Source organism: Molothrus aeneus, chromosome 2 (genome assembly GCF_037042795.1).
Source record: "Molothrus aeneus isolate 106 chromosome 2, BPBGC_Maene_1.0, whole genome shotgun sequence".
Taxonomy (NCBI): domain Eukaryota; kingdom Metazoa; phylum Chordata; class Aves; order Passeriformes; family Icteridae; genus Molothrus; species Molothrus aeneus.
In genome coordinates this window covers 26,221,894-26,234,344 of record NC_089647.1, presented here as the reverse complement: position 1 = coordinate 26,234,344, position 12,451 = coordinate 26,221,894, and the positions used below count along the sequence as shown (strand labels likewise).

General features: G+C 48.7%; 1 protein-coding gene across 2 annotated transcripts in view; it reads right to left on the bottom strand.

Moving 5' to 3' along the window:
• The window catches only part of SIDT1 (SID1 transmembrane family member 1), a 40,008-nt gene that overhangs the window by 2,925 nt on the left and 24,632 nt on the right, over positions 1–12,451 (bottom strand). The window contains exons 11-23 of one of the 2 annotated variants that reach the window (XM_066572133.1): positions 11,325–11,396; positions 9,469–9,617; positions 8,804–8,877; positions 8,228–8,294; positions 7,519–7,592; positions 6,833–6,956; positions 5,715–5,832; positions 5,194–5,330; positions 3,462–3,570; positions 3,130–3,144; positions 2,313–2,389; positions 1,150–1,196; positions 266–371 (exon numbers count right to left, since the gene is read on the bottom strand). In XM_066572133.1, the coding sequence (XP_066428230.1) occupies positions 266–371; positions 1,150–1,196; positions 2,313–2,389; positions 3,130–3,144; positions 3,462–3,570; positions 5,194–5,330; positions 5,715–5,832; positions 6,833–6,956; positions 7,519–7,592; positions 8,228–8,294; positions 8,804–8,877; positions 9,469–9,617; positions 11,325–11,396 (1,169 nt within the window). The remainder of the gene's footprint in view (positions 1–265; positions 372–1,149; positions 1,197–2,312; positions 2,390–3,129; positions 3,145–3,461; positions 3,571–5,193; positions 5,331–5,714; positions 5,833–6,832; positions 6,957–7,518; positions 7,593–8,227; positions 8,295–8,803; positions 8,878–9,468; positions 9,618–11,324; positions 11,397–12,451) is intronic. The other variant, XM_066572134.1, reaches the window with a different exon arrangement.

Below are 12,451 nucleotides of genomic sequence, written 5' to 3'. Positions count from 1 at the left end.
CAGAGCCATGCACAGGGCTCACACACCAGCCTGTACTACCTGCATCTGGGAAGGGCTGCCCACCCCTCAAAGACACAGCCCAGCCACCCCTGAAATGGCTCCACGGCATCCCTCCCCAACACCCTGTCCCAGCCAGAGCCCCACAAAGGTCCCTCCACATCCCTCTGCAGCACCACAGGAACCCAAATTGCAGCCAGAAAAAAGGCCCATCCCTTCCCCTTTGGAGCCAGGAGCCCCAGGGACAGCTACAGCTGCTTCCCATTACCTTCATGATGATGTAGAAGGCCAGATAGAGCAGCAGGTTACAGATGAAGATTCCCAGTATGTAGGAGGCAAAGTCTCTGGGCCGATACACCAGCCCAAAGATAGCACTGAGGGAGAGGACAGAAGGGACATCAGGCAGCTTCCTTCACTGGGGACAGGGTAGATCCCCAAAGTGACAGCCACACACTGCTCTACCCCCCCCCCCCCCCCCCATCAGGACTGCAGGACACAGCACCAGTGCCACAGCTTCCAAATTCCCTGGGGGAAATGCACTGTTTGCCTCTGCTCCCAGCCAAGGAAATTTAGCCATGGTCAGCTGCTGAAGCAACTGGAGACCCCAGAGGTCAGGCAAGGGCCCTGGATTGCTTCTAACCCATGGCCAAACACATCTCCCTCAGTAGGATCTGGCCCCAAACCTGTACATTTGGAAGAAAGCATGTCCCTGAGAAGCAGCTTCAGTGAAAAGCAAGAGCCTGGGGCAACAATTTTAGGTCTCATCTGAGAGATGATCCCTCCCATGCAGTTACTGCTCAGCCAGGCTCTGTGACTGTGTCTGCCAGGTCTCCTGCACCTTGGCTGTGCCAGAGATCTCCCAGCTCTGTGGGAAGCACAACACAGCAGCACAGTCCCTGCACAAGCTCCCTGAAACACGAGCCATGAGACACCCCCAGCTGAAATGCTCAGGGGATGCTCCATGTAGCTCTAGTGCTGCACTGCATCCCATGGATCTGCCAACCACCCTCAGAGCAGCCTGCCTGCCCAAATATGTCAGGATTATTGCACAGACACTGCTGCATCTCCCCATCACTCCAGGCCACCATGTCCCAGTACCAAATCCTGCTGCCCACATGCACAAATACAAAGCACCAACACACCAGTACTTACAAGGACCAGTTCACCAGGTTCCCAACAATAAGCAGCACCATCCTGTCCTGGAGAAAAGACACTGATGATCATATAAAGTGAAAAGAATATGCAAAAAGGCCTTTGCCTCAGAAATTCAGGAGAGCATTATGTGAGGATTTGGAGTTCAGTTCCTGCAAACACACATGCACCTGACTCTGTGGGAGCTTTTATCAGATGGAAACTGCTCTGACCCTCAAAAATTTTAAGAAAGTGTTGTAAGGAGACTAAACATCTAAAAAAGGACGAGCTCAGCACTTAAGGGATCAGCCTCAGGAGGTTCTGTGAATCCTTTGAGTGCTTCTACTGTTTTTCTAGCTAGATTCCTTCCCTCCCACTGTTTTACAAAAGAATTACTGCAGAGAGCAAGGACATGCTTTAAAGAGGTGGCAGGGGAAGCTTTGGACAGCATCCTGCACATATTCAGGGAGCCTTTTTTTCCTTGCCATCTCACCATTAGCTGGGGAAGCACTGTAACAACAGCAGGCAGAAGGGTTATATCTGTGGGGCATGAGCACTTATGCTTGTAGCTGTTTCAGGCTGGCCAGGCTTACTTCATGCCTGAGTGGACCAGGTTTGCTTATTCAGAGATGGGAGAATAAATAAAAAATTAAGAAGGCTTATGGATAACAACTCCATGTGGCTTCAAGCCCTAATTAGCACTCTTTGCTAAGGGAGAAAGCAATCAGTGGGACACAAGGTAACAGCCACCTTTTCTTAACTTTTTGCTATCTGCCCTGAGGTGCTGCAGAAATGACAATTGCTTTTGCTTAAGCCACAGACCCAAAATAGCTGCAGCCTTCCCCAGAGAGGCTGCACTGCACAGAGCCTCCTACCCGTTCCTCTGAATGGATGATTCCTCTGGATGCTCCCAGAGAGCAAGTGCAAAGGCACATCCTGCCACACTTGTATCACCTTTGCTCTGATGTTTTATTCTCCAAGGCTGAGATCAGGGGAGGCCTGGAGGCTGGGGGTAAACCACTCCAGCAGAGACCAGAGACCTACACTTAACCAGGCATTTTGGGGGAAGGAGAACAAGGGGAGCAAGGACCATCACTTTTTCAAACAGCCCCCCCTCTTTCCTCTGCACATGGCCTAAAGAAGTGAGGAACTGCAGAGAGGTGCTGGGATGAGAAGTCACCTACCATGTACATTGGTCGGCTGCACTGCTGGATACAGTCCGTGTACAGCACCATCACTGCTCGCCGAAATATGCCCACGTCTGTCAAAGGAAAGGGTAGAAAGCCAGGACAGCAGGCACACTGAGCTCTAAAATGCCTGTGAGGAAGAAGCTGACACCCACCAGCTGACAACAGAGAGCCCAAGGTGTCAGGAGATTCATGTCTTGCCCTTTGGAAGCAGTTTGTGCTGAGCAGGAGGGCATCCACCACAGGATGTATATGGGCAGTTGGCCAGAACAGCAGGTTACAACAAAAATAAATTTAAAATCCCCCTCTACACTAGCACTGCCCAGAAGTCACACAGGCACTGCCTGTGCGTGTAAAGAGTCTGGCTTTGCAACCCCATCTCTGGAAGAGGTGTGTGTATGTCACACAGGGGGAAAAGGTCCTTCCATGGAATAAGCTGCCAAAGCAGGGTAACAGTAGAAACAAGTCCCACAGGCTTTAGAGGGTCCTAGAGGGGCAGAGCACACTCGAGACACTCCTACTCTCAAAATCATTGCAGAAGCTTCACTGCAGAGCCATCAGTGGCAGCGGGGATGGACAAACATGCATGAATACACACGCTCCCCTTTAGCCACAACACAGAGTTTGAAAAGGCTCCTGCACCAAGATCTGAGCTCTCCTGTGCTGGATCCCTGCCCTCCTGCCAAGGAACAGGACTGGCAGTGCTGCTGGCAAATTGCTTTCACTTCCCAAGAGCTGACCCCAGGTGGCACACGATCCTGCCTCCCCACACTCATCCATGCAGCTCAGCACAATCAAGGAAAGCTGTGGTTACCTGAGTCAGGGTCATCTGAGGCAGACAGGGGCAGAAGAGGAAGAAGAAATAGGTTTAAGCAGAGCACAAGAGCCAGGCTCCCCAGCAGACCTTCTTCCCCCCATCCCAACACAGGGTGTACCACAGCACTAGGGAGAACTGCAGCTTCCTCAAAGCAAACAGCTCCTGCTCACTCCCACTGGGAATCAGGAGCACAAGGACTTCAGAGGCCAGGAAAGCATCAGCTGGATGAGAGGACAGGGTAGCCCAGAAGAGGGGCCACAGGACTGTGCTGCAGAGGCAGGTGAGGACAGGAGGCACCCGGGAGGAGATGGTTCAGTCACAGCACTCACCGATCTTGAAGCGACCCATGTAGTAGATCTGGGTGCTGAGAGCCAGTGAGCCCAAAATGTGGATCAGTGAGAAAATAAGCCAGAACCACATGTCATTTTTTCCAAACACCTGAAAGCAAAAACATTTTAAAAGTAAACTGAGCCCTCTCTCAGCAGGACAATCCTTTCCTGTGCTGTATCACCATGGGACATTAAACAACCTCACTGAACACAAAAAACCCCCCTAATTCTTTCAACCAGAAAACAGATCTATAAATTCAAAATGAACTCCAGAGAAGCAAGATTAGCTCAGCATCCTAGAGAGGAGACCATTCTTTCTGAATGCCCCTTTAGACAAGAGTGGATGGACAGCACTGGCCCAGGGAACAGAAATACAAGGCCAAGCAAGCTGTCTCTGCTGAGCTGGGCAGCAGCTCTCTGGCCAGGAGGTGGATTTTTACAAAAGCAGACAGGGAACCAACCCTTACTTTAACAACTGTACTAAAGTAGACAAAAAAGGACAGAACTGCTCTGCAGGCAATTGCTCCTACGGTGCATTTTCATTTTATTTAAGGACTGGAAGTAACCTGCAAGCACAGGTTAATGCTACATTAAAATCCTAATTTTTCATTCATACAATAAGGAGACCAGAAACTCTGATCTGCCATCAAGCTGTGACCACTTCCCTACTCTGGGGCAAAGCATTCTCCTGAAATTTTCACTCTGTGTGGGCAGAGATAAAAACCCACACACCAAAAAGCAAGCAGAAAAGCCACCTGTCCATGAATGGAACAAGGGAGACATGCTGATTTCAAGCTCCACTGAACAGCTTCAAAGCATCCCACAAAAGATAGAGCAATCCATAATAAAGTCTCAGTGTTTTGAACCTTGTCAAGATCTACCACACCTATCAAGAGATTCCTGGGAAGTCCCAAGGTCACCAGCTCCTCCTGCATGCCTTATCCCACAGACAGTCATGTAAACAGAGACCTCTGCATTATTTGGTAGTGAGGAGCTAACAGCCCACTGGGATCTAGCTGCTAGTTCAGAGCAAGAATTCCATGGATTTTGCCTGGTTACTGATAAATGAAAATGAGTCCGTCAAAAGAAGAGAAGCAGAGACTTCCAAGGAAAAGCACAGCTTGAGGATCCTGGTGAGCCCAGCTCAGTACTTGCAATGCTACAGGCAAAGCAGCAAAGAAGAAAAGTCTTGTAGCTTCTGCTCCAGTGCCCTTCCATAGGCAGGTACTCCAGGAATTTTCCTGAGAGCCTCCATATATCATCCTAACCCTTCTCCTCTCCAGAGATAGGAAAATCAACTGCAGGAGCTGTGACAAACAACATGGAGTATTCCAAAGAGAGAAATAGGCACAAGCAATTAGGTATAAGATACCTGTCTTGAAGCCCAGCCAGCCTCACCCCTCTTTCCTCAAATGTGAATCATGCCCCAGGAAGACCATCTATGCACTTGGACATGAATATCTGAATTTCTCCTCTTGAGAAGGATGGCATGTGGTGGGCAAAGTCCAAAACAAGAGCCCACCTAGAGGAAACTGTTCTGCTCTTCTCCTGCCTGAAATCTCAGGGGAAGGAAGGAGGAAAGCCCAGCAGAACTGAGAATTCAAACGCTGACAGCTCCTTAACACACTTTCATTCTACTCTGCTGCTTTCCCCAGTCATTTTCACACCTCAGCTATGTTCCCAGCCATGCCACCTCCTTCCAGAGAAGCAGTGGAGTAAGAGGGAGCCCTACCACTCCAAGGACAGCCAGGGAGATCACCACAGCAAACGAGGCGTAGGCGGAGTAGGCGCTGGCATTGATGTCTGGGTGCCGGGTCTGGTAGAGCTTGAGCATGCACAGCCCTGCAATCATGTACATGAAGGAGGTGTCTGTGGAGGGACACAACAGAAACAGTGTGAACACCTACTGCCAGTGGCCCCAGAAAGCTGCTCCTCCAAGGGTACACAAAGCATCAGGGATCTGTGCCTGCCAGCCTTGGGTTTGGCCCTGCTGCTGCACTACGCTGTACAGCACTTTGTGCTCTGCCACCTTGCAGCAGCACACCTTCCGTGCTCTGGGGCAACAAGAACTAAAGGGGATCAGAAAATAAGTGCCCACAGGGCATCACAACCTCCTGACTGAGCTTTGAAACAGGCAGGCTCCAGGGAGACTTGCAAGGGTAGAGAGAGATGGGAAATGTCAGCAACTCAGCAAGAGACAGAACATGGCAAATCCTAGCTCCAGCTCAAAAGGAGAAAGGAAACTCAGCTTACCAAACTGGAAATTGGAGTAATTAGGGCAGACGTGGTAACAGGCACTGAGCACCCCTTCCATCATCAGAGCAATGCCCATAGCATAGAAGAGACCAAAATGCTTTGGGATCCCATAGTCCTGGAAGAGAGCAGAGCTGTATAGTGAGTCCCCTCAGTGTCCTGATCACAGGCAAGCTTCCATTCCCCATCACTTCATCCCTCCTAACTCCTACACAAGTCCTCCAGTCACCAGTGCAGCACAGAGTCCTGGGTGCAACCACAGGCTCTGGATTTAGATACATGGCATAGCCAGGTGAATCCACAGGCAGCAAACCTAAGCTAATCACCCTGGAAGTTCTGATCTGAAGACCTTGGTGTCTTGGTACTGACATCATGAAAATCTCTGTCCTCTACCTCATGCCATGCTACATCCTGTCCAAAACAGAGAAGACTGACCAGAATTGCTCTTGTGGTCAGTAGGGTCTTAGAAGCTCTTGAGCAGTGCCCATCAGCCAATGTGAGAAGGCATTTCCATCACAATTTGGCCACGATTTCACCTGAAAACCACAAGCAGCAGACCCTTACAACTCCTATTGCCTTTACTTGATACCAAGCCCACGAGAACAGAGCTGTTTGTCTCCAGAAACCATTAGCACCTCTGCCCACAGGGCTGCAGATATCTCCATTCTCTCCCATGAGAGATTACAGAAGCTCTGGCTACAAGAATCTCTGCTTCAGAGACTGAGGCAGCCAAATTCCTCTGAGTTATCACAAGCAGCTCTTATGTAAGACAAATCAAACTTCACTGTAAAGAGAAGCATCTTGGGACACTCCTGCCGTCCCAGTTCCTCCACAGCAAGTGCTGCAGGAAAATCCAGAGCCATGGGAATTCTTCCTCTTCACAGGCCCAGGCTGGGTCACCACCACAACAGTATGGACCATACTGTAAGCAGTAAAGCACTGGGGTGTGCAGGAACACAAGAATCCCACCTAGACACTTCTGCACAGGAGGGAAAAAGGAGGAGGATTCAACACTCCAGTGAGGAAGACAAGTGGAAACCCATTGTGTATCACTCTGGTTTTTGAGTTCACTCCATGTTCCCTGCCTCCACTCAGCCCCAGGCAGTCATGCCTCCTACCAGGGTGTAGATATCCTTCATCTCCATGGCCCGGCGGTGGAGGATGTCCCTGCGCAACACAATGAGGAGGAAGAGAAAGCCCAGCATCATGTGGCCCACGTTGCTGAGGATGTTGTTGAAGGCACTGCAGGAAAGAAGAAGGTTTAAGACAAAGGCAGCACAGCAGCAGGAAGCTGAACCCTGGGTTGTGATAAGCTGAATCCATTTTGCTCCCCGCTCCACCACCTTCCACCTCAGCAGCTGCCAAACTGCAATCTTAACACTCTAGATGAGAATTTTAATTTGAATAGTTCACCTGGCCCAGTTCATTTAACACTTCTGAGAGATTCCCAACTCTGGGCTTTCTTTGCACGCACACATTAATTTAGAGAAACGCTACACTGGAAGGACTGATCTGAACTTCTTTGCAGAGCTGCTGCTCCTTGAATAAAAGTGTCCAACAGAGCACAGGAGCACCTCATTGCTGTGCCAAGGATTTGTAAGGGGCACCCAGGTGCCACAAGTTCTAGGGTGAGTGTGTCTCACTGCAACAGAGCAGCACTGCTGAGCAAAACACAAAGATCAGAGTCCTAAACTCCCAGTGGTCTTGCTACTGTGAGCCTGGCAAGCATAAAATCCTGACCTGGGCACAGCACAAACACTCAGGAGGCATGAGACAAGTATGCAGTGAGGAAAGGCTCACTCACCTCAGCACCCCAAGGGGATGAGCACACAGGAAGTTGTAATAGCAGATGTCCTGATTGCCAGTCACATTCACCACCTGGACAGAGAGCAGGTGGGAGGCCTGCCATTAGCAAATCCTCCCTGCTCTGGGGGGTTTGCCCCATGCAAACAGGGCACAAACACAAGGTGTACCAGGACACAGCCTAGCTCTAGAGCCAGCACAGGGAGTACTGACATGTGCAAGCAAAGCTTTTAGGGTGGGACAAGATGTTGTCAAGGGCCACAAATCTGTTAACAGTCTTCAGAGGAAACATTGTGTGCTCTCAACCCCCCACTAACAGACCCGTTTGCAGATATCTGCATAACAGCAGGATAGCAAAGGTTGGGAGAAGGCAGGAGAAATCACAGCAAACACTACTTGCTTTCAGCCGTCCCTTAGAGATAACATCAAATTCCTCCTGTCTCTAAAATGAAACAGGACCCAAATGAGACATCAGTTGATCAGGAAAACAGCAGCACTCCCACTTCCCAAGCAGAAATAGCAGAATGCAAGCCCAATGAGCCAAGCTCACTGTAACAACACAGTGCAGCAGGAGCAGCTAAGGTAAACTGCTCCTCACACAGAGCAGAACTCCTGGGTGATCCCAGTTCCACTGTGACTCGTCCCCCTTGCCCAACACAACCACAGGGCAAGTTTAAAGCAAGAGGGGGCAGCCATGGGGCCAAACGCACCGTCTGGTAGGTGATGACCAGCTGGATGACCGGCAGGGCGTAGAACACCGCGATGGTGATGATGTTCCTGCAGAGGGGAGACAGCAGCAGCACTTATACACACACCAAAACCAGGGGGGCACACCCAGAAGAAAGCCCCAGAGTGCTCATGGAGGAATGTGCACACCTCACTGCTCTGGGGTTATGATCTCATTGTGAGCCCCTGAAGCAGAGGAGCACACAAGAGGAAAACCAGAGGCAAATGCTAAAGGCACAGGAAAAACCAGGATGCTGGCCACAAGCTCATGTGTCTGAGTGCCAGTTTCTCCCCATTCCCATTAGGTTTCAGTGCACTGGTTGTTACCATGCTTAAAAGTAAATGATGCAAAACAGAATCCACTTCAAGGATCATGTGTGCACTGGTCCACAAATGTCCTTACTTGAGGTATGTGGGATCTGCAGTTACTGATTGGAACAGGGTCAGAATGGGCAACAGGGTAGTTCAGAAGTGGTTCAGAAGAAAGGCATGCGGACAGACTCCACAACCAGAGACTCTGGGTCCAGAGTTTGGGTCTTACCAGTTTGCCTTCTCCTTACCAGAAATAGATTTTGTATTTTTTGCTGACAATTCTTCGGTCTTTCCTGGACAAATCTGAGAGATAGAGGAACACCTAAAACATTATCAGGTGGGGAAAGAGGGAAGAAAACACAAAAGAACCAATGTAGATTACAGATGACAGTAGGAGATCTTGACATATTTGCAGCTTGGTGATATTTGAACTGGTTTTACACAGTGAACTCACTGTGTCCCTTGATTCTATGGGGGTGAGTTCTGCAAAATCCTCTGACCTCCAGAGATGGCTCCAACCACACAGAACAGTGCAGGATGACAAAGGGAGGAGTTTGAGAGCTGCTGTCTTAAAGCCCCTCCGTACATCCACTGTAGTCACCTTGTACTAAATAGCCACCTACTGTTGCAGATTATTTTCTCCCTATCTTCCTATCTCCTTGAACTTCTCTGGGTATTTTCCTCCTTTCTCGATAGTCCCCAATACATTTTGATTTTCCATATTAAAGCACTCACTTCACCAGCACTCTTATCACAGTGAGAAAACTTCCAGTGACTGAAAAAAGACTAAGAAGCACACTCAGCTGTATTGGATGAAATCCACTGTGAAAGGGAAGAGGACTTTTGAGATTTCACTGACGTGATCAGTCCTGGTCATGGCCCAGAGGTGCCCACGGGTGAGCACCAGCCGTACCTTAGTGCGGATGATGTTCTTGTCACTCTCAATCTCTGGCATGGTGTCGAAGTCGCTCTCCTCCTCCACGGAGCTGTCAGTGTCCGAGCCGGCCGGGGCCCTGCGCTCCAGGGAGGACAGCTGCCGGGCACCACTGGAGCTGGACTCATCTGGGCCACAGCAGGGAGAAGGAGACACACAGGGTAAGGGCTAAATCCCTCTGTGCACAGCAAGAATCCAGCTGTCCCAGGTGCTTGGATGCTTTGACAAGTTGATAGGGTCAGTTCAGGGAAAAAATTTTTCCATGATTGTCACAGACATATTTTATGAAAAATCCTTTCCTTAGGATTTTTTCTCCTGAGAAGCTGAGAGGCCTCAGGAACAAAATGTAAACAATGGTTATCTGCTGCTGTGGAATGCAACAGGTGCATCTGTGATTGGTCTCATGTGGTTGTTTTTAATTAATGGCCAATCACAGTCCAGCTGTCTCAGACTGTCAGAGAGTCACAAGATTTTATTATCATTCCATTCTTTTCCTTTCCTTGCAAGCCTTCTGATGAAATCTTTTCTTCTATTCTTTTTATATAGTTTTAATATATCGTTTTCTTTTATTATAATATGTATCATAAAATACTAAATCAGCCTTCTGAAACATGGAGTCAGATTCTTGTCTCTTCCCTCATCCTGGGACCCCTGTGAACCCCACTACATTTGGTGACCCCAAGTGAAGAAAAATTCCACACTGGGTGAACCCCGAGTGAGGAACATTGCCACACATGATCCCAAACCTTCCAGAAGTTTTAGGTGCTCAGCTAAGAGCAGTTTGAAGGACCATTATCTTCCCCTCTCTGCAGCATTTTAGTTTTTACTCGACTTTTATTCTATTACTTTTCATCTCTTAACATTTTCTACTCTCTACTAGCCCAGGCTCTGAAATCTGGAATTCTGAGACAAGATAAATACCTCTAGAAAAAGAAGCAGACTGTTAGGGGTCAAAACTACACTCAGTTAACCTTCAGATTTTATGTAAGCTTTATATACATCTAAGCTTTTCTAAAAATACTGTAGAACAAAAGACAAAGAAGAAAGTCGATTTTTCAAAGCAAGCGGAGTACCAGCTTTATTCCCATTGCATCCCTGGTACTGGGTGACATACAGGTTAGCAGGACCTGCCTGCACTTCCCACAGGCTGGGCAACTCCCAGCTCCTTGCCCACATGGACATGGGCAGAACACAGGATTTTGCCGCACTTCCCAAATGCTTTTAGAAGATTTCTTTGGAAAAAGGGGAAGGAGGGGTAAAGTCATTAAGCCCTCAGGAAGGTTTTTTCTCCTCTGCCTCCAGGGCATGATTCACCTATTGGTAGTATGACATTATTTCTTCCCTAGTGAAACCCCTGGGGGCAAGAAACTCTGCTTGTGTCCTGCTTTATGGCACACAACCCTTCAGCCTCCCAGGGACAAGCATGCTTTGGTTTAAACGCAGGCTGTGAGCTAATAACAGGCTCCTAGAAGCTTGCTTGAGAGGGACCATTTCCAGTCACTAGTAAATGTCCTGTCTGAAGCAGCATTGTCACCCACAGCTCGCAGGTGACTGTAGCTTTGTCTAAGACACATTTCCAATGACAGTCTCTTAGGGCACCTCTTTCAGATTTCCCACTTTTATTATGTAGATGCTTTTCCCTAAAGTGCAACCTGAACCTCACTCACTGCAATTTGGTTGTTTGGGTTTTGTTTTGCTTTGTTTTTTAATAGTTGCAAGACGCTCCTAAAGTAGCTTGCAGCTTTATTCTCCTCTGGTGTTAAATCACCCTAAAAGTGCCTTCCTCCACCCCAGGGAGAAGCCTCCCTGTGCCCCAGTTCTGGAATATACTGTACCAATAGCACCGTAGCTGCTTCCCTCAGGAGTGCTGGCTGAGATGGGGTGTGAAGAAGTCATCATCCCAGATCCTGCAATGAAACAGACCCAGGAGGGACAGTTAGTTTCATGTCAGTGCTTCTAAACATCTCTGAGGTGAACACAAACAGCCTGAAGAGCTGGAGGGGCTTGGGAAAAGGAACATTTCTCTAAACAGATGGCAGTCTCCATCTAGAGCATACTGTGCAAAAGGGAAACCCTTGTTCTGCAGTGTGAAGGAAACCCATTTCCTTCAGCCTCCCCACACAGGGTGCCAGTGAGACTGGCAGCAGGAGCCCCCTCCAGCGCCCTGTACAGATCACACACTGTGGGGCTGCAAGACTTGGTAAATTTTAGAGCAAGTCTCATGATGTTCTTAACAGCCTTCTGAATTTCTAATTCTTCTCTTTCCCCATCTCATGCAACTCTTCAAATCTCTTCAAATCCTGCTGCCTTCAGCTACCTCTGGAAGGGTCACAGACTTTTGCAGGACAGCTGCTACATAATTTTAACCTATCAAGGAGAAACAAAAAAATGCTTTATGCAAAAAGTGGTAATGATTTTGTGCTGATGACAAGAAAGGAAAGCCTTTGAGGGCTAGGAACATCCTGCCTCCTGCCCACATATATGAAGCAAGGAGGAGTGCTCTCCTGCCTCCACATTCCCTCTTTTTGCTCCCAATGGTGGAGCTCAGCAGCTAACCTACATGGCAGGAAACAAAGCCAGCTGAATCCCTTCACTGAGAGGTTAGTCACAAAAGGGAGGGAAGCAAGGGCAGCAGGAACAGGACCATGTTTTCCAGTAGTGACAAACGGTGAGACAGGTTAAGAAGTTGCTTTAAAGCTTCATGCCTGCAACAATCTCATGTGGGCAGTCAGTGGCAAAGCAATGCAGAACATGGCACAGTATTTAAAGCCTTACTGCAGCCTGGCAATGGCCTGGCTTCCCAAGCTGCAGCTCTGGCTTCCCAGTACCTGACTGGTCTCAAAGTGACAGGCACAGAGTGCTCTTTCCAACTGGAAATTCTGGGCATTTCTGTAACACCTTGCATAGCTTTTTATACCATTTTCATCAGCCACAAACGTAGAGAGATCTAAAATTTGTCCCT